This window comes from Crocuta crocuta, unplaced genomic scaffold, assembly GCF_008692635.1.
Source record: "Crocuta crocuta isolate KB4526 unplaced genomic scaffold, BGI_CrCroc_1.0 scaffold125, whole genome shotgun sequence".
In the NCBI taxonomy this organism is placed as follows: Eukaryota; Metazoa; Chordata; class Mammalia; order Carnivora; family Hyaenidae; genus Crocuta; species Crocuta crocuta.
In genome coordinates, this window is record NW_027531143.1 from 1,874,066 (window position 1) to 1,901,791 (window position 27,726).

Here is a 27,726-nt window from a genome sequence, read left to right on the forward strand (position 1 = left end):
ATTTATAGAGTAATACACCCAGTAACTGTCAAATACAAATTCTTTGCAAGTGCACTTGATACATTCACCAAACTGTTCTGGGCCATAAATTTACAAGGATCTTTTAATCCATGCACCTTGTACCCTCTTATACCCTGAATCTTGGGCAAAGGAGCTGAAGGTTATCACAATTTATTACTTGCCTGGATTATGTCAGTATTTTTTGAGATGCAATTAACATGTTATTTATGTTTACAAAAATACATAGCAAATGAAAAATTAAGTCATTAAAAATTCTTATACAATACTAATATATTTTTTTTCAGGTGCAAAAATATACAAAGCTCCATAATCACTCTGAGACCACATAGAGCAAACATGAATGAAATTTCCCAGAAGGCTGAGGTAAGTCTCAAACATTAAAAAAAAAAGAGGGGGGAACATAGGCTTGACGGTAGAACTGCTGAAAGGGCCATTGCTTGGTGGAAAGGTCATATCCAGAAGTTCATAATGACATAGTGTCAAGATATAAAATGTAAGAGCTAAAATTCACAGGCTGGTGTTGGGCCCAGTATTGTCATTTGGATTCTAATCTTGGAAGCATAAAGATACTGAAATGCATATGATGGCTAACATCTTGAATAGAGTTTTAATACCTTGATAAGTTATTTTTTAGTATTTAAAAAAACCAACAACCCAGATTTGACGTATACTTTTAGGAGAAAGCAATGATTCACTCTCTGGTAAAGTTTCTTAGCTACTTCTCCCAGCGGCTGAAGTAAAACTTCTCTTAGGCTTTTTCTGGTCCTTGGCTGTAGTTTCTGCGAGTTGTAGTAAGAAGAGCTCAGTTGCTGACACCCCAACATTATGAAGTTTAAAAAGCCTTAAATGGCCAATGACACCATAAGAAGATAATAAAATAGAGGCTGGGTATGCCACAGGATTAATAAGTAACTACTGACATATTATTTACTGAAACATCTGGATCAGCTTAGTTTTCAAACCTATGAAAATTTTAAAAATATTTTTAAAAAACGAAAATAATTTGCTTTCCTGGTTTTAGAGTGGAGGGAAATATTTTCTCCTGTCTTTTACTAGAACCCTCCTTTTCCGGGAATCTCTTTTGCCAGCCTAGAGCTCAGCCCACTTGGAATGATAGAGTATTTTTACACATTTTTAATGTTGGCTTACAGAAGTTCTAGATAGCAGTACAGCAGTAGTAACAACATACAAATCACTGCTTTGCGCAAAGACCCTGGAGCACATCAGGCACACATGGGAAATAAAGGGCTCCCCTTCAGTTTATTCCTATTTGATATGGAAACAAGAGCGTTGATATATGAATTAGGCTATAAACTTTAAAGCCTGAACTTTTGCTTTATTTTCACCTTAATTTATTGAAATTAGTGAATTTATTGAAATTAATGTCTTTTAAGTAAGAGATGTAAAATCTGAATCTTTAATAATCGTGTAGAAAAACAAAGTGCAGGTTGTTTTAAATTATAATCCAGTATTCAATTTTTATATTTTGTTAGTCTTTAGCCTCAGTGGAATGCATCTACAAAGTGGAATGAACTCCTTTTCTATTAATAAAGTTTTACTCTCATTTTTCTGTGATTTCATTTTTCATACTTAGACTTTAGAAAGTAATCAGATTCTCAGTGTACAAATATTTGAGACTCATTTCTGTTTTCTGTTTCAATAAGTATTTCCTATATTGCTGATGCTGATCTATCTTTACTTGATTTCTTCCTATCTTATTTTTTTAACCTTCTTCTCTTTATTTTCTTCTAATGAAGATTCTGCTTTCTTCATCTAAACCTGTCCCAAAAACCTATGTGCCAAAACTTGGCAAGGGTGATGTAAAGGATAAATTTGAAGCCATGCAGAGAGCCAGGGAAGAAAGAAATCAAAGGAGATCTAGAGATGAAAAGCAAAGAAGAAAAGAACAATATATTAGAGAGAGAGAATGGAACAGGAGAAAGCAGGAGGTTATTTTATTTTATTTTATTCTTGTGCAAAATTCATTTTCATCTTTTTAATTTATGCTTTGTTATTCACATTAACCATATTTTATATTAAATGTAATTAAAACTTCTCTGTATTTGTCAGTTAATTTCAAACTTTGCATATAATGTAGTCTAAATTTTGGACATGCTCATATTTATTTAATCATTTAGATTAAAGAAATGCTTGGTTCTGATGATGAGGAAGAGACATCTTCTAAAGTAGAAAAGGCCTATGTCCCAAAGCTAACAGGTAAGAAACCTGAGGGGTAAATTGTAAATGAAATTGCAAAACAGAACATAGTAAATATCAAACATGTTTCGTATATTCTTAGGAACTGTTAAAGGTAGATTTGCTGAAATGGAGAAACAAAGACAAGAAGAACAAAGAAAGAGGACAGAGGAGGAACGAAGACGCAGAACTGAGCAGGATATGTTAGAGAAGAGGAAGATACAACGTGAATTAGCAAAAAGGGCTGAGCAGGTATACACTAAATATTAAATTGGTATTTGCTTCAGAAACTAATTGTACAAAGTAAACTAATCAGTACATTGCCTAATTAAAATATATTAATATAACATAAACTTAATAGCAGCTAACTTGAAAACAAGATCTTAAACACAAATATTAAATATCAGATAAATATTTAATATCATCTACCTAAGAAGGATTAAGGGCAAAATATACTTATTTTAAGGTTGAATGCTAAGATAACTTTTGTTATGCACCGACTTGTCATTCAGTCCTGATTCCTTATGCTGTCCACATTTCTTCTTTTTCCTGACATGTTAGAGGATTTTACAAAGATGTAAGGCAGTGTACATAAACTATCCACAATATGCTGGTCTTTCAGTAGCAATCAATAAATACTTGTTGGTTATTATTACACAGTAAGGCATAATTAGGGTATCTTCCTACTCAAGAATTTGAAACAAATCACATTTTATTTAATAATGGTATTATTAGCTAGCTTATTAACTTTTTTTTTTTAAGTTGGGAATGATAGTAGAAGAGGGGAGAAATGTGGGACAGCCATTTCCTTCATAGAGCCATTGCTGATGCCCATAGCCACAGGGGATAAATTAGAGGGGAAAAATTGTTCCTATGATTTTATATAGTCTCTTAATGAATTTAGGATTCCCACGTATTTTAGCTCAGAGCATGAGAACTAAGAGGCTGGTAAGTATTTTTAAAATACTCAAGAATATGATTGAATTTCCAGAAAAAGCTAATCTCTCAAAGTGACTAACGAGTATAATGACATAGAAACTTAATAGTCATACTTTTATTAAGTAAAGAATTGACTAGTTCACAAAATTAATGCACTGATATTTATTATACATTATCTCTAGCCATAGACTTGAAAAGATGACAGTTATATTGCTTATGAACTTAATCTAGTCTACATTATAAGATCAAAAGAGATGATCAGTGTATTGAGTTTAGTGAGATGGCATTTATCTCCTAGAGTTGTTAATAGTATTATATGAGTTAATAAATGCAAAGCACTTAGAAAAGTGCCTGGTACACAGTAAGTAGGTGATAAATAATATTTCACATAAATAATAAATACAGATAAAGGTCATGAAACCATTTTAGCTCCTCTTTTCTCATCAATATGTTAACAATATATTAACATAGTCTTCATAGTATAAAACCATTTTTATTGTGAAATTGTACTTGGCTCTTTTTTGTCTACCCTTTAAGTACTTTAAATCTATTTGCTGGGTGGGGGAGAGGGGAAGGGGGGTGTGGGCATGGAGGAGGGCACTTGTTGGGATGAGCACTGGGTGTTACATGGAAACCAACTGGACAATAAACTATGAAAGAAAAAAAATTTAGTTGCTAAGTTCCTTCCAGATTCCTACCTTTCTAAAAAGAAAAAAGACAAAGAAGGCAAAGCATATGCCGTATTTGCATGTCAAAGAAATTTATTTACCCAGACTTTGCAAATAACCATTTCTGTGGCACAAATAACCACTTGTATAGTGGCAAATAATGACATAATACCAGATGAATTATAGAAAACAATTGGAATTTCCTATATTTTATTACTTTGTATGTCTTTAATTAAAGGATGGCATGTACTTTACCTCTGATATCTCCAGTTATCAAAGATGAGAATTGAGGGGTGCCTGGGTGGCTCAGTAGGTTGAGTGTCCTACTTCAGCTCATGTCATAATCTCACAGTTCGTGGATTCAAGCCCCGCGTCGGGCTCTGTGCTGACAGCTCAGCCTGGAGCCTGTATCAGATTCTGTGTCTCCCTCTCTCTCTGCCCCTCCCCAACTCGTGCTCTGCCTCCCTCTCTGTCTCAGAAATAAACTATTAAAAAATTAAAAAAAAAAAATTCATTTTGCAATGAACTTTCACCCAGGAATATAAATGAGTATTATAGATTATACATTATAAATATAAAATATATCAGTATATGTAATTATATTTACAATATAAAGTATAAAATAAGGTAATAAAATATATAATTAAAATATATGATATTTGGCAGTAAATAGTGTACCTGGGTTTAGTCTACTTATATTAAGTCTTATAAACTTTTTCAAAAAAGCACTGATTACTCACTAGACTTTAAGACCCACTACCAGCCCAAGAACTGAATATATAGGCAGTGGTTTCTCAAAGAAAAATGACGTGTGTGTTGAAAGAGGTGAGTTTGAATATGATGAAGACATGGGATACTCAGAGAGAGAGAAGGAGACAAAGAACCACTTCTTTAGTAACTCCAGAAACTACATGGCAGGGTGCCATAGAGTCCTGGTTAACGAAAATTTTACTCTCTTACGTTATTTGAGAATATGTAGGTGCAAAATAGTAATTTTATCTTACAAATATGGAAAGTCCAGCTTTAAAAATTAAGTACATTTTCTGCTCAAAACTAATAAAATTGAATCTATCTTTGAATATACAAAGTATGACATGGGTAATCAAGAAAAGTTTGTTTTAATTTTTGTTTTTTAGTAGGGGCCTAAAAATTTGTTTTAGTTTTTGTTTTCAACACGGGGCCTGAACTTAACGACCCTGAGATCAAGACCTGAGCTGAGATCAAGAGTCAGATGCTTAATAAGCTGAGCCTCCCAGGTGCCCCCCAAAAACTATTAATGTTGGGGCACCTGGCAGGCTCAGTTGGTGGAACATGAGACTCTTGACTTTGGGGTTGTGAGTTCAAGCCCCAATTTGGGGGCAGAGTTTACTAAGAAAAAAAAATCTTAATGTTAATTTGAAAAATTCACTTGTACAAGTCCATATTCAAGAATGCTTTAGAAAGGATTCCTGAGTCAGGAGAACTACCAGATTCTACTATCTTATGATGAATTAAAAATGAGTATACTTTGTATACTGGATGTTAGAATCAAAGACCAATAAAACTTGGGGGATAATCTTAATTTAGTATAATTTTTAAGGGTTTTATTTTTGGGTTGTTTTTTTTTTTTTTGAGAGAGAGAGAGAGAATGCACACAGGGGAGGGGCAGAGGATCTAACGCGGGCTCTCTGCTGTCAGCCCCGATGTGGGGCTTAAACTCACGATCTGTGAGATTACCACCTGAGCCGAAGTCAGATGCTTAACTCACTGAGCCACTCAGGAGCCCCTTAATTTAGTATAATCTGGTTATCTTTGAGGATACCCTAATGGGCAAGAGAAATTATTGATAGGGGCTGTGGTGTTAAAAATAAAGGGAGTAGGGGCGCCTGGGTGGCTCAGTCAGTTAAGCTTCTGGTTTTGGCTCAGGTCACCATCTCGCGGTTTGTGGGTTCAAGCCTCACATCGGGCTGTGTGCTGACAGCTCAGAGCCTGGAGGTTGTTTCGGATTCTGTGTCTCCCTCTCTCTCTGCCCCTCCCCCTCTCATGCTCTGTCTCTCAAAAATAAACAAACATTAAAAAAATAAAAAATAAAAAAATAAAGGGAGTGGTGCCTGGGTGGCTCAGGCGGTTAAGCATCTGACTCTTGGTTTTTGGCTCAGGTTATGATCTCCCGGTTCAAGAGTTTGAGCACTGCATCTGGCCCTGTGCTGATGGTGCAGAGCCTGCTTGGGATTCTCTCTCTCTGCCCCTCTTCTACTTGTGTGCACGCTCTCTCTCTCTCTCTCAAATAGATTAAAAAAGAAAAGAAAAAGAAAAGGAAGTTGCTTTGAGAAGGAGGAAAAGGAGTTGACTTTTCATAATCTAAAGAAAGAGTTGGGAAGCAGCTCTTCAATGGTAATTTCTGAGAGCCAACACTATAGGAACTGAATATCTCAGTTCTCTGTGAATGTACTGACACCATGGCCACTCAGACAAATTCATCTTTTCCTTTGTTGAAACTGAGTTGGGGGGAAAATCCTATATTCTGTTAAAGTTTTGGTAATGGCTCAAAATGAGCAAAGAAAGCATACAACAACAAAACAGAGTCACCTCAAATATAATTTATTGTCTTACCATAAGCTAAGAAAAATCTGAGAAGGATCTAGCTACAAGTAAAAGAAATTTGGGGTTAAGAAATTCAGAATTTGGGGCACCTAGAGTTGGCTCAGTCAGTTAAGCATCCTACTCTTGATTTCGGCTCAGGTCATGATCTCATGGTTTGTGGGTTCCAGCCCCATGATGGACTCTGCACTGATGGTGTTGAGACTGCTTGAGATTGTCTCTTCCTTTCTCAAAATAAATAAGCTTTAAAAAAATTAGAGTTTACCTTCCCTGTACTCTCAATGTCTGGTGTCTTACCATATCTCTTAGAAATTTTTATTAAAGGGACAAATATGATTTGTGAAAGAATTGTTACCCTTCTTTTGAAAGGAAATAGTTTTCTTTAAGTTTATTTATTTTTAAGTAATTTCTGTACCCAATGTGAGGCCCGAACTCACAACCCTGAGATCAAGAGTCGCATGCTCTTACAACAGAGCCAGCCAGGCGCCCCTAAAGGGAAAGAATTTTGTAACTATTATATATTAAAATTTTTCTTAGCTGGGCACCTGGGTGGCTCAGTCAGTTGAGCTTCTGTATGCAGCTCAAGTCATGATATCATGGTTTATGGGTTTGAGCCGAGCATCGGGCTCTGTGCTGACAGCTCAGAGCTTGGAGCCTGCTTCGGATTCTATGTCTCACTCTCTGCCCCTCCCCAGCTTGCAGTCTATCCAAAATAAACAAACATTAAAAACAATTATAATTTTTTAAATGTTTTATTTATTTTTGAGAGAGAGAGAGAGAGAGACAGCATGAGCAGGGGAGGATCAGAGAGAGAGGGAGACACACNAATTTATTTTTCAAGAAATTTGGTATCTTAATAAAATGTGTTAATTCCCCTGTGACAGAAAAAAAGGGGAAATGGAATGATGAATAGGGACTTAGCCAGAATTCTCTTAGACTACATTAGGAACAAATTATTTCCAGACTCTCACTGATTTTAAAAATCATGTTAAAATAATAAAATCTGAATGTTTACTTCCTAACTTCTCTCATTTTCCCATTTCTTATGTTTTCTTTTCCTGACATTTCACCTGTGAATCTTCTTTCTCATTTCTCAATCTGTTACATACATTAGCCTGCTCCTCAAGCTAACCTAATGGTGTTTCTTATGAGTAATGCCAGAATTGAGACACCTTAATGACTGAGGGCCTTTCCTTCCTACATGTAGTCAAATATAAACAATAATATCTACCAGAATTCTTCTCCCTTCTAAACTAGCCATGTGAAAGCTGGTGCATTGCACTGTATTATTGTATCAGTTATATTTTGCCATGTATTTATATTGTAAAATATAGTCATAATTATTTGATTACCAATGATAGGTTTTACTTGGCTGGGGCAGAGACCATAGAATGAAGAAATGTTTCTGTATCTCAGTTTAAGTTGCTAATTTAATTAATAACTGTGCTTCTAAGCTTACAGACAGGTTGTAACAGTTTGGTCCATTATTCAAATCCCAAAATTACAAACGTAGGCTTTATCTTCATTTTTCTTAATATACTATTCCCCATATATTGATTTTGATGTCAAAATATAAAAATAAATGTAAGGCTTATCTCCACTTAAAAGGATATAATAGGCTAATATGCAGCAACATAAAAATATTTCAAAAATTACGAATTTGAATATTTACCATAAGTCACAACTAAATTACTTTTCAATTGTATGTTTAAAAGGAAAAAGCAGAAATTCAATGTAATGTAATGATATGAAATTCTCATTCAATAGATTGAGGACATAAACAATACGGGAACTGAATCAGCATCAGAGGTAAATGGACATTTCCTTTAATGAAACATTCACCTAAAATTATCTGATTCACAAATAATCTTTTAATTAAAAATTAAAAGCATATCTATTCTTATTTCCATAGCAACAACAAAAAAAGGACAAACATATTTTGCAAAGCAAGATCATACTTTTGCATTCTCTGAAACATTATAGCTTAGTGTCTTAAAAGTATGTTTTTGCTTTCATGGTTAGAGACACAACTCTCAGTTTGAGATACTCTGCCAACACTTTGTATTTCTTGAACTGTTAATAGTTGAGACTGTTGAAAGGTAACATTTTCAAAAAGCAGGGTTTTTTTTCATCATTTGTCTTCTTTCCTCAGAGTTCCTGATAGTTTGTTTTTATCATCACATACTAGTAGAAAGTATAGTAAATAGCACCATGAAGGAATGTTCCACAACCACAGAAATTTTAGTTAATCTCTTTTTATCTAACAGAGAAAGTTAAACATCAATTTGATGGTGTGCCTAAAACTACAGCCATATAAAGTGGAAGCAATTTTATTTTAGCAGCATGTATTGCATATTATGACTCACTTTAGTTTTGAAATTAGTTTAGATGTAACAATAGATTATGTAATAGAACTAATTAAAATGAATTTTAAAAACAACAGAATTAAGAATATTTTACTAGGACCAAATGCCAATGAGTTTTGTCTATAAGCAGTTTATAAATCACTTGAATATACTGTTTGTTTTTCCTAAATATTAGTTTTGTTAAGTATTAAAACTTGCATATAGAAAAGGAAAGATTTTCTGTGTATTTAAACTGAATCTATCCACCATCAAATTGATGTAGAGTATACTCACATGCACATTACCTTTTGTGGAACTAGTGCATGGACAGCTAAATTCAGATAATGTCATGCAGTTTTATCCAAACAGCTGTATTAACACCACCTTCTGGGAAAGAAGATGCTCCTTGAACCTTCTCATCAATGGATTTCAAAGATTAACTTAATGTACAATGAATTCAGAGAAAGAGCTATTGAATAGAAATCTGTAAAAAAAAATGTATATATACATATAAAAGTATATACATACTTATATATATGTGTATATGTATATATATATATACATTTAAAAGCATATATATATATTCTTTATAACATTGATGGCCATGTAATAAAATTCACCAATAATGTAGGCAAAGTCCTGTGAAACCTAAATTTTGGTTAGGAAGAAATATGCTAATTATCTATTTTATAAATTAGGAAGGAGATGATTCACTGCTTGTAACAGTGGTACCTGTCAAATCACACAAAACTTCTGGAAAGATAAGAAAGAATTTTGAAGATCTAGAAAAAGAACGAGAAGAAAAAGAAAGGGTCAAGTATGAAGAAGATAAAAGAATAAGATATGAAGAACAACGGCGATCTCTCAAGGAAGCAAAATGTCTTTCATTGGTCATGGTAATTTTTTTTTTAAGGAACAAATTAAAAGCAGTTAAGTTGGTTAGCACTATTTCCTTTTGTAATTAACATGTGTTTTCACAATGTTTCTTAGGATGATGAACTAGAAAGTGAGGCAAGAAAAGAATCAATTTCTCCTGGGAAATTGAAACTAACTTTTGAAGAATTGGAAAGACAAAGACAAGAAAACCGAAGGAGGCAAGCTGAAGAGGAAGCACGACAACGTTTAGAAGAAGAGAAGCGTGCTTTTGAAGAAGCAAGGCGGCAAATGGTAAAACATATATGTAACACACACACATATTTTTTTAAAGATTTTATTTTTCAGTAATCTCTACTTGAACCCACAGTCCTAAGATCAAGAGTCGCATGCTCCACCAACAGACCCAGCCAGGTACCCCTATGACATATAGTTTTTACATAGGATATTATATAAAATGATATAGACATTATATATAATATATAATAGTTTTATATATTTATATTTTATTATATATGTTATATATATTTATATATTTTATATTGTATATTATATTGCATATTATATATTTTATTACATTTCATATTATATATTATGTTAAATATATAATACATATTTATATATATTTTATATATTAAATATATATTTATATATAATATAACTATTATATATAAAGTAGATAATATTAGGGAAGGAAGCTGAGTTTAGCTAAAATTCATTCCTACAAATTCAAGATTATCTATATAAAAGAGTCTGATTTTGAAACTACATATTTCATATACAAAATGCATCTGTATTATTTTCTAGTTTCCATTTTGGGGCATTTTACCTATTATACTTTACATTTTTATTTTTATAAATTATTGGAAATATGTAATTACTCAGTGAACCTAGTTTCTCTTTATTCACCCTGCAGGGTATTTAATGACAGGATACAGCACATGCACACTTTCAAGTCTAAACATAAAGATACAGTTTTAGTCCAGTTTTTCAAATACTTGAATGTATCAAACTCAGTTTACTATGGACTATGCAGCTTGCCGTATGAAGTAGGTAGATTTATATGTGCATGTGATGTATATAGTTTAGTCGTTAGTAGCATGGATTCTGAAGCCACGGTGCCAAGATTCACATATCTACCATTTATTAAGTGTGGAAGCAGAGACAAGTTATTTAACCTGTGTCTTAGTTTCCTTATTTGTAATATGGTGAAAAATAATTGTGTCTACTTCTTAAATTGTTAAGTGAGTTAAAACAGAAAACAATTAGTGTCTGGCATATAAGTGCTGTAAAATGTTAAACTATTATTATATTTCTAGCAATAAAAATATATTTATCAATAAAACATAAAATTGAAATAACATTCCAAATCTCATTATAAAAATTGTAAGAAAGGGCACCTGGATGACCCAGTCAGTTGAGCGTCTGACTTAGGCTCATGTCATGATCTTGTGGTTCATGAGTTCAAGCCCTTCACTGGGCTTTCTGCTGTCAACAGAGAGTCTGCTTCGGATCATGTGTCTCCTCTCTCTGCCCCTCCCCCACCTTGTACACATTCTCTCTCTCAGAGATAAATATCTAAAAAAAAAAAAAAAAGGCTCCTGGGTGGCTCAGTCAGTTTGGTGTCCAACTCTTGGTTTTGGCTCAGGTCATGATACCATGGTTTGTGAGTTTGAGCCCTGGCTCAGGCTCTGAGCTGACAGTGCAGTGCTATCTCCATTTCTCTCTGCACCCCGACTGCTTGTGCTTCTGTACGCTCTCACATGCTATCTCTCTCTCTTTCTCTCAGTCTTCCAAAATAAATAAACTAAAAAAACAGTGTATACTTAAAATTTTTCTAATTTTAATGGATATCTATAATTTTTTTTGGTTTCAGAATTTTTTTTAGTGTTTATTTTGAGAAAGAGAGAACATGCAGGTGGGGCGAGGAGCAGAGAGCGGAGAGAGAGAATCCCAAGCACGCTCCATGCAATCAGCACAGAGCCTGATGCAGGGCTTTATCTCACGAAGTGTGAGATCATGACCTGAGCCTAAATCAAGGGTCAGACTTTAAATAACTGAGCCACCCAGTTGCCCCTAAAGCTTCAGAATTTCTTGATCAACTTTCATTAATGATGTTCTAAGGACTCCAAAAGTTAAATGTTCTAGACATTTGTTTGAAATTTTTATTACTTTTGAGTAACTACAGTTTCATAATATCTATACATTTTAGCTATTGGTGGTGGTCAATTTAATGGAAAGAAATAGAAATACCATAAATCATAAACTTCAATAAATAATATTAAAGTAGAATTTTAATTATAAAATCATAAAATTTGAATTTCATAAAAAAATACTCTTATCTAATTAGTATAAGGAAGAGTACCATAGTTCAAAATAAAAAAAGAAACATGAAAATTACAAAATGAGAATTTTATTTTACTACAAAAGAGACTCTGTATAGGTACCTTGAACTTCAGTAAGTATACACACACACATTTATGTTTTGTCCTGGGAGAGTTAATGTTTAATAGAACTTTTAAATGACCCCTTAAATTTTTTCAAACACTTCATTTATCTATTTAAAAATTTGACTTTCTTGGGAAATTTTATTTAACTTGAGTACATCTTTATCTGGAATTTCCTGAAATTTGAATATTGCATCATATAAGACGATATAAAGGAAGGGAATTTTTGGTCAAATATATTAAGGGCAAGGAAACATTCATGTGTGAGATGGCTGATTCTGTCCCTTTTGAGGTCATTCATTCCTATCTTTGATGAATCTCTGTTCTTAGTAATGAGTTGTTTCTTGGTTAGGTAAATGAAGAGGAAAACCATGAAACAGAAAAAATTTTAAAAGAGTACCGCCCTGGTAAACTCAAACTCAGCTTTGAAGAAATAGAAAGACAAAGGAGAGAAGATGAAAAAAGGAAAGCAGAAGAAGAAGCCAGAAGGAGAATAGAGGAAGAAAAGAAGGCATTTGCTGAAGCAAGGAGAAGCATGGTAAGACAGAATGGAATTGGGAGAAGGCCACTAGGATTCAGCTTTTTAAGACTATGTTAAGAGAGGGTGTCTAGCTGCCTCTACTAGGACATGCAACTCTTGATCTCAGGGTTGTGAGTTCAAGCCTCACACTGGGTATAGAGATTACTTAAAAAATTAAAATTTTTTTATAATTTTAAAAAATATGTTAAGAGCAATAATTAAACTTTGGAGAATATTATTTCAGCAATGTTTCAAAAGTAGGGATAGCAAATAAGGTTTTAAAATCTCCTGTGGTATAACACCAATCAGTTAAAGGTGTTTGCTTCAATGTAATGTTGAGACAGTTCTGATTAAATTGCTATGCCTGGCATAGACGATTGACAATATAATGACCATGTTTTCCAGAAGTATGTAAGCAGGGAGCTTCCTACTCTCACCCTTTCTTCTATTCTCTCCATTCTTTCCTTTCCCACATTTCCTCTTTCCTTCCCCATTCCTTCCTTTCCTTCTTTTGTTTCACTTTCCATTCCATCCAGTATATAGTAAATGACCAAAGCCATTTAATCACAATTATTTAACTCTCTAAAATACTCACCCATCACTTCTGGATATTGCTACCAAACTTAATTCTGTCACAGTGTTAAACTCCTTATACAATTTTAATGTTTGTAAAATGCAGTTATCTGACAAACTTTATTTTCATGCAAGCTGATGTGAATGAATGCTGCATCCCCTTCTTGAAACATTTTAAAGTAACCTCTACGCCCAATGTGCGGCTGGCACTCACAACCCCAAGATCAAGAGTCACACATCCCACCGACTGAGCCAGGCAGTCGCCCCAAAACATTTTTTTTTTTAAGTAGGCTCTACACTCAGTATGGGGCTTGATTGAATTTACGACTCTGACATCAAAAGTTACAGGCTCTACTGATTGAGCCAGCCAGGCGCCCCCTCACCCTTCTTGAAACATTCTAATTGGCTTCAGTGATATAATTACCCGGTTTTCTTGTCTGAGAGAGCTTCAGGCACATATACCCACATTTTTATTTGGCTTCATCACCAATCCAGATGCTCAAATCAGAAAGTTGGGAGCCTTAATCACTTTCACCTTCTCATTCATGCGTCATATCTAATCATTCACTAAGTTTTATTCATTCTACCTTCTAAATCACTCTAAAAATCTATCAGTTTTTCCTTTATTTCTACTACTATTGTTATCCTTTCCTTGGGTCACCTATCTCCTCACAGGTCACAGTTATCCCTAGCCTCAAACCAACTTCGTTTTAACTTGTTCTCTTGCCTATAATCCATTCTTCCCTGTAAAGCCAAGTGATCTTTCTCATCTCTTTTCAAGTAAATTTTATTGTGTTACTATTTTGCCTAAAATTTTTCCATTTCTGGGGTGCCTGGGTGGCTTAGTTGGTAGAGTATCTGACTCTTTTCTTAGGGTTGCAAGTTCAAGCCCCACACTGGATGTGGAGCTTACTTTAAAAAAAGAAAAAGAAAGGGGTGCCTGGGTGGCTCAATTGGTTAAGCGTCCAACTTTGGCTCAGGTTATAATCTCATGGTCCGTGAGCCCTGCATCAGGGTCTGTGCTGACAGCTCAGAGCCTGGAGCCTCTTCAGATTCTGTGTCTCCCTCTCTCTCTGCCCCTTCCCCACTCAAGTTCTGCTTCTCTCTCAAAAAATAAATAGTGAAAAAAATAAGAAAGAGAAATGTTCTACTTCCCCTAAGCAAAAATCTAAATTAAATTTTTTTTAATTTCTAAACAATTTTTTAAATAATATTGCTCTGGTGTATTTTCCCAGCTTCATTTCTTGATTCTTCCTGAATCTGCAGTCTTTTGTTCCAGACATACTAAATTTTTCCCAATTTCTTCAAAATACTGTGCTCTCATCCATCTGGATCTTCATAAATGCTGAATGAAACATGTCCCTTTCCTTTCCCTATGCTCTAATTCCTTTTTATATATTCCATTTCCTCAGGGAAGCTTTTCCTGAGAACACAAGTTCCAAAGACTTGTTCCTTATTTACATTCTTATAGCATTTAGTACTCCCCTGGCATAGCACTAAAGCTGTCTTGTTGCTTACAGCTGCCTTTCTCATTCATGAGGCTGAGACTGTTCATCTGGCATGTGGCACAGTGCATTCTATTATAACACATTTCCTATAAATGTTTGTGGAATATATTAAAAGTTTTTAAAAAATTACTTAATTTTTTGTTAAGTAAACTACCCCCAACATGGGGCTTGAACTGACAACCCTAAGATCAAGAGTTTCATGCTATACTGAGCCAGTCAGGTGTCCCTTAAAACTGTCTTGTGTGTATTACTAGGTAATCCTTGATTCACAAATGATTTCTACACAGAAACCCTATAGGCATTGTGAAGGCACTTAATGTTTGGAGAATAAGCAGGTTCAGAAGTAACAGACAAGAAGTAGTAAAGGTCAAGTAAGTTTCAGGAGATCTAGTCCCAGGGACAGATCTTTAGGTTGAAACTGCCATCATTCACTAGTGGAAAAAAGTACAGGGAAAGAAAACTGCATTAAACCAAATTCTAGTTTCCTAGAGATATTTCCTAGGAAAAAGAAACTATTTCCTTCATTTATGTTGTTTTCTTATCCAGGACCATATTTTAATTTTGTATTATACCTTAGTTAATTCATGTATTAATAAAAATTTTTGGCAATCTTTGGATTGGATTCAAGGAATGCTAATATAATAATAAAACTGTCATTGGGAGCTTACCTTTGAGTGTCAGGTGAAGTGCTAAGTGTTTCCAAACTTTGAATCTCGTGACAACTGCATGAAAAGTCATCACAGATGGGGAAACTCACAGAGGCTAGGGTAATTTGCCCAAGATCACAAATAAATGCCAGTTAGACATGTAATTCATGTAATTACAAAAAGATAGTCTAAATCATTATTTATAATTTGATTAGGCTTTTGAAATTTTGAATCCCACATTTGCCGCTTAATATTTGTGTTGACTTTGGACAGGTTACTTTTCAGTGCCTCAGTTTCCTCATCTATAAGATGGGGGGATATTAATAATACCTACTTCTTAAGATTCGAATTAATCTGAATTAATCAAGTCAATACATGTAGAGTGCTTAGAATTTTACATGACAGCTCTAAGTATTAACTATTATTATTAACCTGACTGTAATAAGTCAGTACAATAAAATTACAGCATTAAGAGTGATTTTTACCTGATTATGAAGGAATCCTGATGGATTATCTAATAATCCAGACAAAACCATGATTTAACTGTGAAATACTCTATTTTAATCACCAAAATGGAAATTCATTTTAATTCAATTAAAAAGTGTTCTTAGTACTATAAAATCTTAATGTCTAACTCAAATTACTCATAATACAAAGTCAAAGGACTTGTGTTCACTGGAATGGAGAACAGACGGTCACCATTTCCTCTGCAGCCACAAAAACACTTTAGTCTTAAGTTTTCTAGTGATTTTTACCTTGTTTATTGTTTTATACTTTTGAAGAGATTTAGGGTCTTCAAATTTTTAGTTCAACGTGAAGCCTTTCTACTCAAGTAATCAGTTTCTACAAAAAAAGAATTCCCCTCTTTAGTATGTGTAATTTTGGCAAGAGTAATAAGAGTCTTATTTTAAATAGGTAGTAGATGATGACTACCCGGAGATGTATAAAACAATTTCTCAAGAATCTCTTACACCGGGAAAACTGGAAATTAATTTTGAAGAATTATTAAAACAAAAAATGGAAGAAGAAAAACGACGAACAGAGGAGGAAAGGAAGCATAAGTTAGAGATGGAAAAACAGGAATTTGAACAACTGAGACAAGAAATGGGAGAGGTGAGATTTTAAGAAATATTCCTTTATATCTTCCAAGTGTTTATTAATGTATGTTACATGTATCTTACAATAACTTTCTGAGTATTATTAAGGACACTCACCATACTATGAGGTACCTGGTACAAGTTTCAGCACAGTTATGTGCACTTTCTAGCCTGATAGAACTCTGCTCCTTCCTTACTAGTTTGAATCACTTATGATTGCAGGGCACCTGGGTGCCTTAGTTAAGTATCCAGCTTCAGCTCAGGTCATGATCTCGCGGTTTGTGTGTTTGGTTCTTGGGTTTGAGCCCAATGTTGGGATCCTCTGTCCCCCACTCTCTCTGCCACTCCCCTGCTTGTGCTCTCTCAAAAATGGATAAATACTAAAAAACAAAAACAAATATGATTGCAGGTAATTACCTTAAGTGAATATATCTTCCTATATACCTCACAATTGTGTGGTCACATTATGATTGAGAATTGTTTCCAGGTCATGCATAAGGTTTAACGCTCTAAGGTTGCCAATCTTGATTTTTATTAAAAACAATTCTTTTTTAATTTAAGTAATCTCTACACCCAACGTGGGGCTTGAACTCATGACCCCAAGATCAAGAGTCACATGCTTTTCTGACTAAGCCAGCCAGGCACCTGGCCAATCTTGATTTTTAAATCAAAAAATTTAATTAAAATAAAATTTAAAACTTAATTACAATTTTAATAATCTTGTTTTTGAATTTGTAAGTGAAAGCTCACTGGGCAGTGGAGTGTGTACTAGAGTCTTAAAGCACTGAAACCTGCTGTCCCCTGCCTCCCTATGGTGCATTCTCAGAAGCCCTTTTTCTACCTCCGGATGCCCTAAGGCCCTTTTCTTTTCTTCTTCTTTTTTTTTAATGTTTTATTTATTTCTGAGAGAGAGAGAGAGAGAGAGAGAAAGAGAGAGAGAGAGCGTGTGCGCATGAGCAGGGGAGGGTCAGAGAGAGAGGGAGACACAGAATCTGAAACAGGCTCCAGGCTCTGACCTGTCAGCACAGAGCCTGACGCGGGGCTCAAACCCACTAACCGTGAGATCGTGACCTGAGCCGAAGTCGGACGCTCAACCCAGGCGCCCCTTTAAGGTCCTTTTCTTTCCCAGAGTTGCCACCCTCCATCTGGATGGCCAGTTGTGCAGGCAGAAGAGGGGAGGGAGAAAGAGGGGGCCAGCATTCCACTGCCACCCTCAGCCTCTGATAAGGAGGCTCCTGGAAGCAGCATGCGAAGGATTAGGGATCAACACACAGCCCTGTGACTTGGGGTGAGATGGGCAATGGCTGTCCCAGACTCAGACTGGCAATGACAGGCATGTTTGGTAGGCAACTTGGTGGGGGCCTCCTGCCAACTCCTGACCTATGTAGAGGTTGCAATCTCTTAGAAATTGCCTTTGTGTTATGGGTTGGGACAATGGGCCTGTGGGGAGATTTACTTCCTTGCCGTAGCCAATCTAGAGACTATAAATACTATATAAACATATAAGTAATGATAAAGTATCATGAATATGCTGTAGGAAAACATTCCAAGGTCTAGCCTTAAAATGTTTTACTTTATATGTATACATACATATATGTATTAGTATATAATTTTTGAGAGAGAGAAACAGGGTGAGCAGGGGAGGGGCAGAGAGAGAGGGAGACACTGAATCTGAAGCAGGGTCCAGGCTCTGAACTATCAGCACAGAGCCCAATGCCAGGCTCGAGCTCCCAAACCTGAGCTGAAGTCAGATGCTTAACCGATTGAGCCACCCAGGCACCCCTAGAAATTGGGATTTTTGTTATCTTTGTGTGCATATACATGCTTTTTCTAACCATAAAGGCACGTCCTATTTATGTATGAACTCCAGTCTGGAGCAAAAGCTCTGGCAGCTGGAGCTTTCACAACAGTATGTCATGCTGCTTACCCGCTTAGTCCTGCTCTAGTCTCATTTGAGAATTACCCGAGAAGCCGATCCGGGTCCTTCCAGCTAGCAGAGGGCAGCTGCGGCTGTGGATTGTAGGGATGCTGACNTTTTTATTTTTATTTATTTATTTTTACAAATAGTTTATTGTCAAGTTGGTTTCCATATAACACCCAGTGCTCATCCCCACAAGTGCCCCTCTCCGTGCCCATCCCCCGCCTTAAAACTTTTAAAATGTAATAGTATTTATTTTATAAAGGAAGCTAAAAGTGAATTGTCTCGAAAAACTTGTAAATTATATTTTAGTATACTGAGATGGAATCTCATTAACATATGGCAGTGTGTAACTGTCAGACATCTGGTGCTCGTAAAGGACTTACCCCAATACATCTGGCAGTTTCTAAGCAAGTAGCACACCAGTTCCAAGATCATCTACACTGTAGCTAATTAGTTCAGTCATTAATTTTGACCAGAAAGATTTGGGAACCATTGTGATATGAGGTATACCAAATTTGTTTCTGGTATTTTAGGAGTTGTTTGTTTGGACCCACAGAGACCAAAACATGGAGGATAATATAAAGGAATAAATTTTGTCTTTTACCCCTTTGGTTGAACCAAGAAATGAAGCCTCATGTCACATCATCCACAGTGACCCCTACCTTCCCCTCCTTCATTTTCCTTCTCTACTACACCCACCCCACACGTAGGACTCTAGGTCTTCCCCAGGAAAAGTACATCAGGAACAACTCCAATTTTTTAAACCACTTCCTATAGTGAGATTAGGGTTTAGTTTAAGTATACAAAGAACTAGAAATAAATTGTAAAAAGCCAAGGGAAACTTAAGTAAAAAGTATTTAAGATAAAATGCACATTTCTTCATCATCCCCTAAGCAAAAATTTTCCTATAATTCATAGTAAAAGTTAATCCTGATATGCATATTTTAGTTATAATAAAAGTTATAATGGAATGTTAAATGATTTTTGAGTCATAATGAAATTTTTTTTTTTTTTTTTGAGGGAAGGGACAAGTGAGCAAGGAGCAGAGAGACAGAAGCAGGGCTCACTGAAGCAACGCTCCTGTTTTTACCCAGAGCAGGGCTCCTGCTCACCTGAAGTGGGGCTTAAGGTCACCTGATGTGGGACTTGAACTAATGAGCCATGAAATCATGATGGGAGCTGAAGTCAGATGCTTAATGGCTTAGCCACCCAGGCGCCCTTAATTTTTTTTCGTTAAAAAAATTTTTTTTAATGTTTTATTTCTGAGAGAGAGAGAGTGTGAGCAGGGGAGGGTCAGAGAGAGAGGGAGACACAGAATCTGAAACAGGGTCCAGGCTCTGAGCTAGTGGTCAGCACAGAGCTCGACGTGGAGCTCGAACCCACTATGAGATCATGACCTCAGCCGAAGTCGAATGCTTAACTGACTGAGCCACCCAGGCTCCCCTCTAAAGTCTTAAATTTGAAATTACTTTTCTAAAAGTTTATTTTGAGAGAAAGAGAGGGAGGAGAGAAAGAGAAAGAATGAATGAGAATCCCATGCACGCTCTGTGCTGTCAGTGGAAAGCCTGACATGGGACTTGAACTCAAACTGTGATCATGACCGGAGCCAAAATCAAGAGTCTGATGCACTTAACCAACTGAGCCACCAAGATGCCCGTTAACATTACTTTTAGTCAGTAAATTTAGGCATTGTGTTTAGGGAATAAGTTATTTAAACTAATTTTTGGCCTCAAACAAGAAATGAACACTTTTTAGGGATGCCTGAGTGCCTCAGTTGGTTGAGAATTTGACATAATTTTGCCTCCAGTCATGGATCTCATGGTTCCTGAGTTCAAGCAGTGCTGGTCAGCACAGAGCCTGCTTGGGATTCTCTCTCTCCCTCTCTTTCTGCCCCTTCCCTGCTCATGCATGCACTCTCTCAAAATAAATAAACATTAAAAAAAAAAAAGAGAGAGAAATGAACACTTTTTGGATGGTTTATTGTACAAACTAATTTTCTGGTATTTAATACACAAAAATCTTAATATTTTTGAAGGAAGAGGAAGAACATGAAACCTTTGAACTGAGTAGAGAATATGAAGAATTAATCAAATTGAAAAGAAGTGGCTCTATTCAAGCTAAAAATTTAAAAAGCAAGTTTGAAAAAATTGGACAACTGTCTGAAAAAGAAATACAGAAAAAGATAGAAGAAGAACGAGCAAAAAGGAGAGCAATTGACCTCGAAATTAAAGAGCGAGAAGCAGAAAACTTTCATGAGGTATACTATTTTGTATTTAACAGCTATGGTACAGTAATTATGATGAACATAACAAATATAACGTGGACTTTGAAATAAGCTTTGGTATTTACAGTTAACCATAGACGCATACGATATTATCTGAGAACTAAGTAGCCAAGGCATATTAAAATGTTAGGAGACTCTGAAAGATTTCCTTACTCTAGCATTGTTTCAAAATGGCTTTTATTAGAATTAAAACCTATAGTGAACATCAGATAAGTCACTCCAGAAATAATAGAAGTATTTATTGGCACAAGTTTTATTTTTATTTAAAAATATTTTCTTTAATGTTTTAATTATTTCTGAAAGACAGCGTGAGCAGGGAAGGAAGAGAGAGGGAGAGAGAGAGAGAATCTGAAATGGGCTCCAGGCTCTGAGCTAGCTGTCAGCAGCACAGAACCCGACATGGGGTTCGAACCCACGAACCATGAGATCATGACCTGAGCCGAAGTCAGATCTTAACCGACTGAGCCACCCAGGCGACCCATATTGGCATAAGTTTTAGTTTGAGTAAGTAGAACCAGTGTACATATGGTTTAAAACAAGTTCCAGAAATTATTCATATTTACTTTCTTATTTAAAGATGAAGTAAATAAAGCCTAATGATCTGCTTAAAGTCATGCCAACAATTCAGTGGCAGAGCCTAACTCAGAATTCAGATGACATGAATTTTGAAGTACCTCTGCATATGTTAGAAAAGAGGCAATTACTAGATAACCTATAATGCTCCTTCCAGTTGAAGATCTAGTTCCATGATTCTGAGTACTGCTTTAACTAAGGATCTGGAAATTTTTTTTCTGCCAGAATTGCCATTTTATAATACTTAACAGCATTTAACTTATGTTCTTCTAACAAAGAATTTCCCATCAAATATTCAATAAGGTGGTGTGGGAAGTTGGGAGGGCCTTCAGGGGAGACTATGAATTAAAAGAATGAAGAAATTATGTGCAAATTCTTTGGAATATAAGCTATTCATTATTATTAAAGCAAGTAGAGTGTAAGAACAGCAAATATAATGATGCAGATGCAAACACAGGCAAGATGGTCATGGAAGGTCTTAGATGTCATGTTAAGGGACTCTGAATTGTTGTTCATTGAAGGAATTCTTAAAACATGGAGATATCATCAAATAGACATCTTCGTACCTAGATGACACTAAAGCTAAAGATGGTTTTAGATTCATGCATTAAAAAATTATTTGAATCCCTATTATGTTCCAGGGACTGTTCTGGATACTGGCAGTACACTGGTGAATAAATCTGCAGTCCTTGCTCATGTAGTGTCTAGAATCTAACAGGTAGGGAAGATGGAAAACAATTATTGAGTAGTAAAGTAAAAGCTATGGAAATTAACAAAGCAGGATACTATTTTTTGGAGTGTGGTCAGCGAAGCCCTGATGAGGATTTTGAACTAGAGATCAAATAGAGAAAACAGAACATCAGATATTCATTAATGAAGTTGGTATGCATTTGAACTCTGTGCAATGTACACAAAATCTTAAGGTTTGTTGTCACTGCTAAGAGCAAATGCTACTGCTAACATCTTCTATGCTGGGCCCTGTATTCAGTCTTGGGTTCATGTAAGTGAATATAATGAGCCCTCAAAAAGCTCAGCCTAAGGAGATGTATGAAAATAATAATTTAAGTGCTAAAATAGGTCAAATAGGATGGACTCAGTATTCCTAGGAGAGTTTTAACAGAGCTGAGAAAATGGCATTTAAGCTAAGTGGGAAGGTTAAGTACAGCCTTTACATAAGGGTTGTGAAAATGTGTCTGGGAAGTTGAAAGTTTATTCAAAGGCATGGCTCCTAGAATAATAGGTAATAGAATAAAGTTGTAAAAGTAGTAGCTAATTGATACTGGGTCTTTTTAACCTTGCAGGGACTGTGATTTGAGAACAATGTTAGTGATCGTTTTAGGACAGAATAAAAAGCTTTTGTTTTTAAAGAAATCCAGTACCATGGAGAATGAAGAGGAAGAAAGGAATAGGGCATGAAATTGGGATTCAGGGAGGGAGAAAAATGGACCCAACTTTTAACCAAACTGGATAACAGGCTGTTTATGGGTAGGTGGTTGCTGAGAAGCCCAACATTATTTTAAGATTGCCAGGGAAACTAACTAGATGATACTACAGAGAATTCAGGTCTGGAGATGGTAGGGTGAATGGTTTGGGCCCGTGAGGTTTATGTATTTGGGTAAGATAAAGGCAGTCTGAAACATAGGTACTAAGTTCAGGCAAGAGGCTGGAATTATATAAATTTTAACTATTATGAATAGTATTTAAACATATCAGAGTAGATAAAGCTATCTTGAAAAGGTTAATAGTTGGAAGGTGAACAATAAAACTGGAGAACACTAACATTTAGTGGCTGGATGGCCACAAGATCAGTTTTTACAGAACTATATATCACAGAAGGCAAAGTTAGTCAGCATGTGCTTGCTCCTCTTTGTGATAAAGGTAGTGAAAACTCAGAGCAGTCTTACCTAGTCCTACAAAATATTTAGGAAAGATTAAAAGTGAGATAGTTGACTTACTGTTTTATTGCTCTTCTGTATGAAAGAACATGAGTTTAGGACATGTGTGATTTCCTGAAAACCCTGAGGATGTCCTCACTGTGAAGGATGCTGACATCCTTCCTATCTTCTAGATTTAAAGGTCAGAGATATCCTTGAAAAACTTGTTAGCATAGTTCAGCCATTGAGTGCAATCAACTTCTAGCATAGGACTCCCCGTACCCCTGATATTATCTGGTTTCCTCCTTTGAAAATGTGTGCTCAGGGCACCTGGGTGGCTCAGTTGGTTGAGTGTCTGACTTTGGCTCAGGTCATGACCTTGCAGTTAAGGAGTTCAAGCCCTGCAACAGGTTGCGCTGACAGCTCAGAGCACAGAACCTGGAGCCTGCTTTGGATAAGGTCTCCCTCTCTGCCCCTCCCCTGCTTGTGCTCTCTCTCTCTCTCAAAAATAAACATTAAAGGGGTGCCTGGGTGGCTCAGTCAGTTAAGTGTTAGACTGTGGCTCAGGTCATGATCTCAGTTTATAGGCCTGAGCCCTGCATCAGGCTCTGTGCTGACACCTCAGCCTGGAGTCGGCTTCGAGTGTGTAACCCCCCCTTGTTGCTCCTCCCCCGTTCACACTCTTTCTCTTGCTCTCAAAAATGAATAAACATTGTAAAGACATTTTAATTAAAAAATAACAATGTCTGTGTTCAACACTCCTTGTTTATATTCCAGACACTGTTCAAGGTAACCTCATCCATATAACCTCCCCCAAAGAACTGCACAGTTCCTTGTAGCCCTTAATCTGTTATCACTCATTTATTTAATCAATATAAGTGTTTGACTTTTTAGTTTTCCAAGAAGGCATACTCCAAAACCATTTCTGTCCCTCACTTTTATCTCATGTTCACTGTCCAATTGTGCTTCCTTTAATATTCATGTGTTAGGTATCCATACCCTAAGAATGCACCCAGAGAACAAAGATCATTCCATTTTATAGGACTCTAGGTAGGTTCATTTCCCAGAAACATTTTTAGCCTGGCTTTCAAGGATTCAAGAAAAAGCAACACTTGTACTTAATAACTGAAAGACTAGTCATAAACTTTCTCCCAATTCATTTTCTAAAGGCAGGTTTTAAGTAGCTAAATGATTAAGTTATAAATTTGTACAAACCTTTTATCCTAAAATCCAGAAAGCAAGTTGAAGGAGATTCAGTACCTGTACCTGCAGAAATACTGTATCTTGAAGATTTGGTAAGCAAGAATGAAATTAACTGTATCCTGTAAACTGAGGTCCTTTTAATTTTTTTTAACAGAAGTCCTTTTTAAACTGCAGAAAAGCCTGTTGAGATAAAACTGCAGCAAACTGATATTTAACATGTCTTTTAGCCTCTTTTAGTAATAAAAAACTATAGCAACATCATTCATTAGCAATTAACTGTAGTCCTGCATTGTGTTTATTAATAGGCATTAGATTTATCACTTCAAACTGAAACACTGGGGTTAATGGCATAGTAATAGATTTACCCATTAGCTATTTGGTTGTGCCTGATGTTCTAGGATCTTCCAACATCAAAGTAAAATCTGATTCCAGAAAACAAGAAAAACTATTCACTCCTACATTCATTGGAACTGAGGTACAATACTTCAAAGTGATGCAAAACATCCATGCAAAGATTTTTTTTCTTACATAGGCAATTATTTTAAAGCTTCTTTCAAAATTTACTAACATTAGCTGGATGTGATACCCTGAAGCAATTTCTTCACAGTACTATGAAATACAAAAGGTGAGATTTCCAAACATAAAAGTCCAGGTAGTTTAGAAACCAAGAGTCTACTACATCTAAAATACTTTAGAAAACCCTGAATTAACTGTACCTACAACTCCACTGTCCTAAAACTGCCCTCAAAGGCCACCAGTGACCCCATCATCACCAAATTGTTTTTTAGACTCACACTATTTAACAATTGAAACTCTGCTCTTAAATTCATTCCTTATTTCCATAGCTTCCAACTCTCACCCTAAATAGATGACTAGCCATATACTTCAACTCAACGATTTCCCCACGTTCCAGCCAACGCCTCTTTCGGCAGTTGTCTTTCATTTATTCTGCCTGTGAAGACTCTTGTCTGCCATTTAGCCATCAATAAATATCGGTGGATGGAATTCATTTCAAAGACAATTAGCTAAGAAGGGTGAGGAAGAATATCACAAAGTAGGAAATAACAGAAATTACATTTTCTATTATATAGTAGGGTGAAGAGTGATGGACACTCTTGTGACAAGGAAGTATTTTAACCATTGTTACAATGTATAACATCTCCACCCTTTTCTGTTATTCAGTACTATCAGCTAGCACAAAGAGTTGGTTGAGCAAATACATTGGGACTCCAATATTATAGAACCTTTACACTAGGGAGAAAAGGGTTCTAATTGTCAAGAGAATGTTTCACAAATAAAACTTTTTTTTTCCAAATTAGGGGGCAGTGAAAATCTACATGTCTGCAGTGTAACACAAATATGTAAACCAAACATGGCAATTATTTTGTGTCCATAAATGACATCTTCAGAAGTATTGCTTTAGTTCTTGTTGGTTTCTAGAAAATAAGCAATTACTATTCTTGGCTCACTTTCATAAAGGAAGAAGATGTTGATGTCAAGCCTGCAAAAAAAAGTGAGGCTCCATTTACTCATAAAGTGAATATGAAAGCTAGATTTGAACAAATGGCTAAGGCAAGAGAAGAAGAAGAACAAAGAAGAATTGAAGAACAAAAGTTACTACGCATGCAGTTTGAACAAAAGGAAATTGATGCAGCACTACAAAAGGTACCAGGGCTTACATATCCTTTATTTTTCAAAGACGCTCTTAAAATTTTATGAAGGATTAGAAAAAAAAATTTTTCTTAGAGGAGGCAAGTGAGTGAGAGGCTGAGAGAGAATACCACCAGAGGCCGGGTGAGGTAGGGGGAAGGGAGATGAAAGGAAAAGGGAGGGAAGAGTGGGGCTCGAACTCACCTGATGTGGGACTAAACTCGTGAACTGTGAGATCATGACCTGAGCCCAAGTTAGATGCTTAACGACTGAGCCACCCAGGCATCCTAGAATAATTTTTAATGGCTTTTAAGATATTATAAAAGAGGTTTTATAAAGTACATAACTATAGTAATAAGCACATTTTACATGTTCTTCGGGAAGAAAAAACTTTTTTACCTATAAAATTCTATCACTAAACCATTGTCCTAAAAATTCTGCTATAAATGCCAACTTGAATGGACTTATTTTAATACAGAAAAGAGAAGAGGAGGAAGAAGAAGAGGGTGGTAGCATCATGAATGGTTCCACTATTGAAGATGAGGAGCAAACGAGATCAGGAGCTCCATGGTTCAAGAAGCCTCTAAAAAACACATCAGTTGTAGACAGTGAGCCAGTCAGATTTACTGTTAAAGTAACAGGAGAACCCAAACCAGAAATTACATGGTGGTTTGAAGGAGAAATACTCCAAGATGGAGAAGACTATCAATATATTGAAAGAGGAGAAACTTACTGCCTTTATTTACCAGAAACTTTCCCAGAAGATGAAGGAGAATATATGTGTAAAGCAGTCAACAACAAAGGCTCTGCGGCTAGTACCTGTATTCTTACAATCGAAAGTAAGAATTAATCACTTTTAATCTAGAACTTTTATTGTATTTAAATTTTTTTCCTTAAAAAAAAAAAAATCACTTTTCTTCTTCTCTTTTTTAGCTGACGACTACTAGCTTCCCTTCCCTCTCCCTGGAACTTTCTCTTTCTCTCTCCCCCCCTCCGAATTTCTTACTACATCCATGTTTTCTGTGGCGGGGCCAAAAATGGAAACCAGAAGTGCCACTATATTGACTTTTTATTCCTTTTCCTAACAGTCTTCAAAACACAAGCTCATCTAAAGAATAGCTTCTTCCTTTCCAAATCATCACCAGATTCGTTGCCCTATTATGCAGAAGTTAATGTGTATTTAATGGGGTAGAGTGGAAAAGTTAGTTACTCAGTTATTCTAAGTTTCTAGCAATTACATTTTAAAGATCACAAAATACATTACTTTGCATGAAAAAGTGACATTTATGAGCTATTTACACCTATAATTGAGAAGACTTCATGAATTTGGAACCTATCAAGTTTTTCTTAATAGTCATCATTTTTCTTGTTGTAGTTTTAAAGTCTTTCTGAAGCAGATAGGGAAAAGGGGGAGCATGGAGAGCAACAAAAGTTAAGACTTTTAAGGAGAAAATTTAATGGAAACCACTGCCTATACAGAATTCTGAGTGTTGAGACTATTATTAACATGTACTATTCAAATGTGTGTTATATTCAAGCTTATAAAGCAAATTTATGTTGTGACCTTGCCTGAACAAATTATATTTTAGTAAGAAAACTTTGTACCAGTAATTCATGCAGAAGAAAACACTTTCAACATAATTGAAGATTTCAAGGTCTAAGAGGGGGGAAAAAGGCATAATCTTCAGTTTTAAAATGTGGTCTAAAATAAGTTTGTAAATAATTACCATGTTCTATTACCAAGTTGTTTTATATTTTAGTTTTCTGGAAGACAGTTTTATTTTACAATGTAAACCCATAATAAAAT

The 27,726-nt window shown here is 35.6% G+C and overlaps 1 protein-coding gene across 1 annotated transcript; it reads left to right on the forward strand.

Annotated features, from left to right (window-relative positions):
• The first annotated feature begins 310 nt into the window (after positions 1 to 310).
• On the forward strand, positions 311 to 27,709 carry NEXN (nexilin F-actin binding protein). The gene is made up of 11 exons (XM_077771048.1): positions 311 to 384; positions 2,160 to 2,238; positions 2,321 to 2,469; positions 8,172 to 8,213; positions 9,448 to 9,645; positions 9,740 to 9,916; positions 12,422 to 12,607; positions 16,233 to 16,430; positions 20,371 to 20,592; positions 25,749 to 25,934; positions 26,398 to 27,709. The coding sequence occupies exons 1-11, from the start codon at positions 358 to 360 to the stop codon at positions 26,767 to 26,769; spliced, it is 1,836 nt and encodes a 611-aa protein (XP_077627174.1). The 5' UTR covers positions 311 to 357; the 3' UTR covers positions 26,770 to 27,709.
• Positions 27,710 to 27,726: the final 17 nt, after the last annotated feature.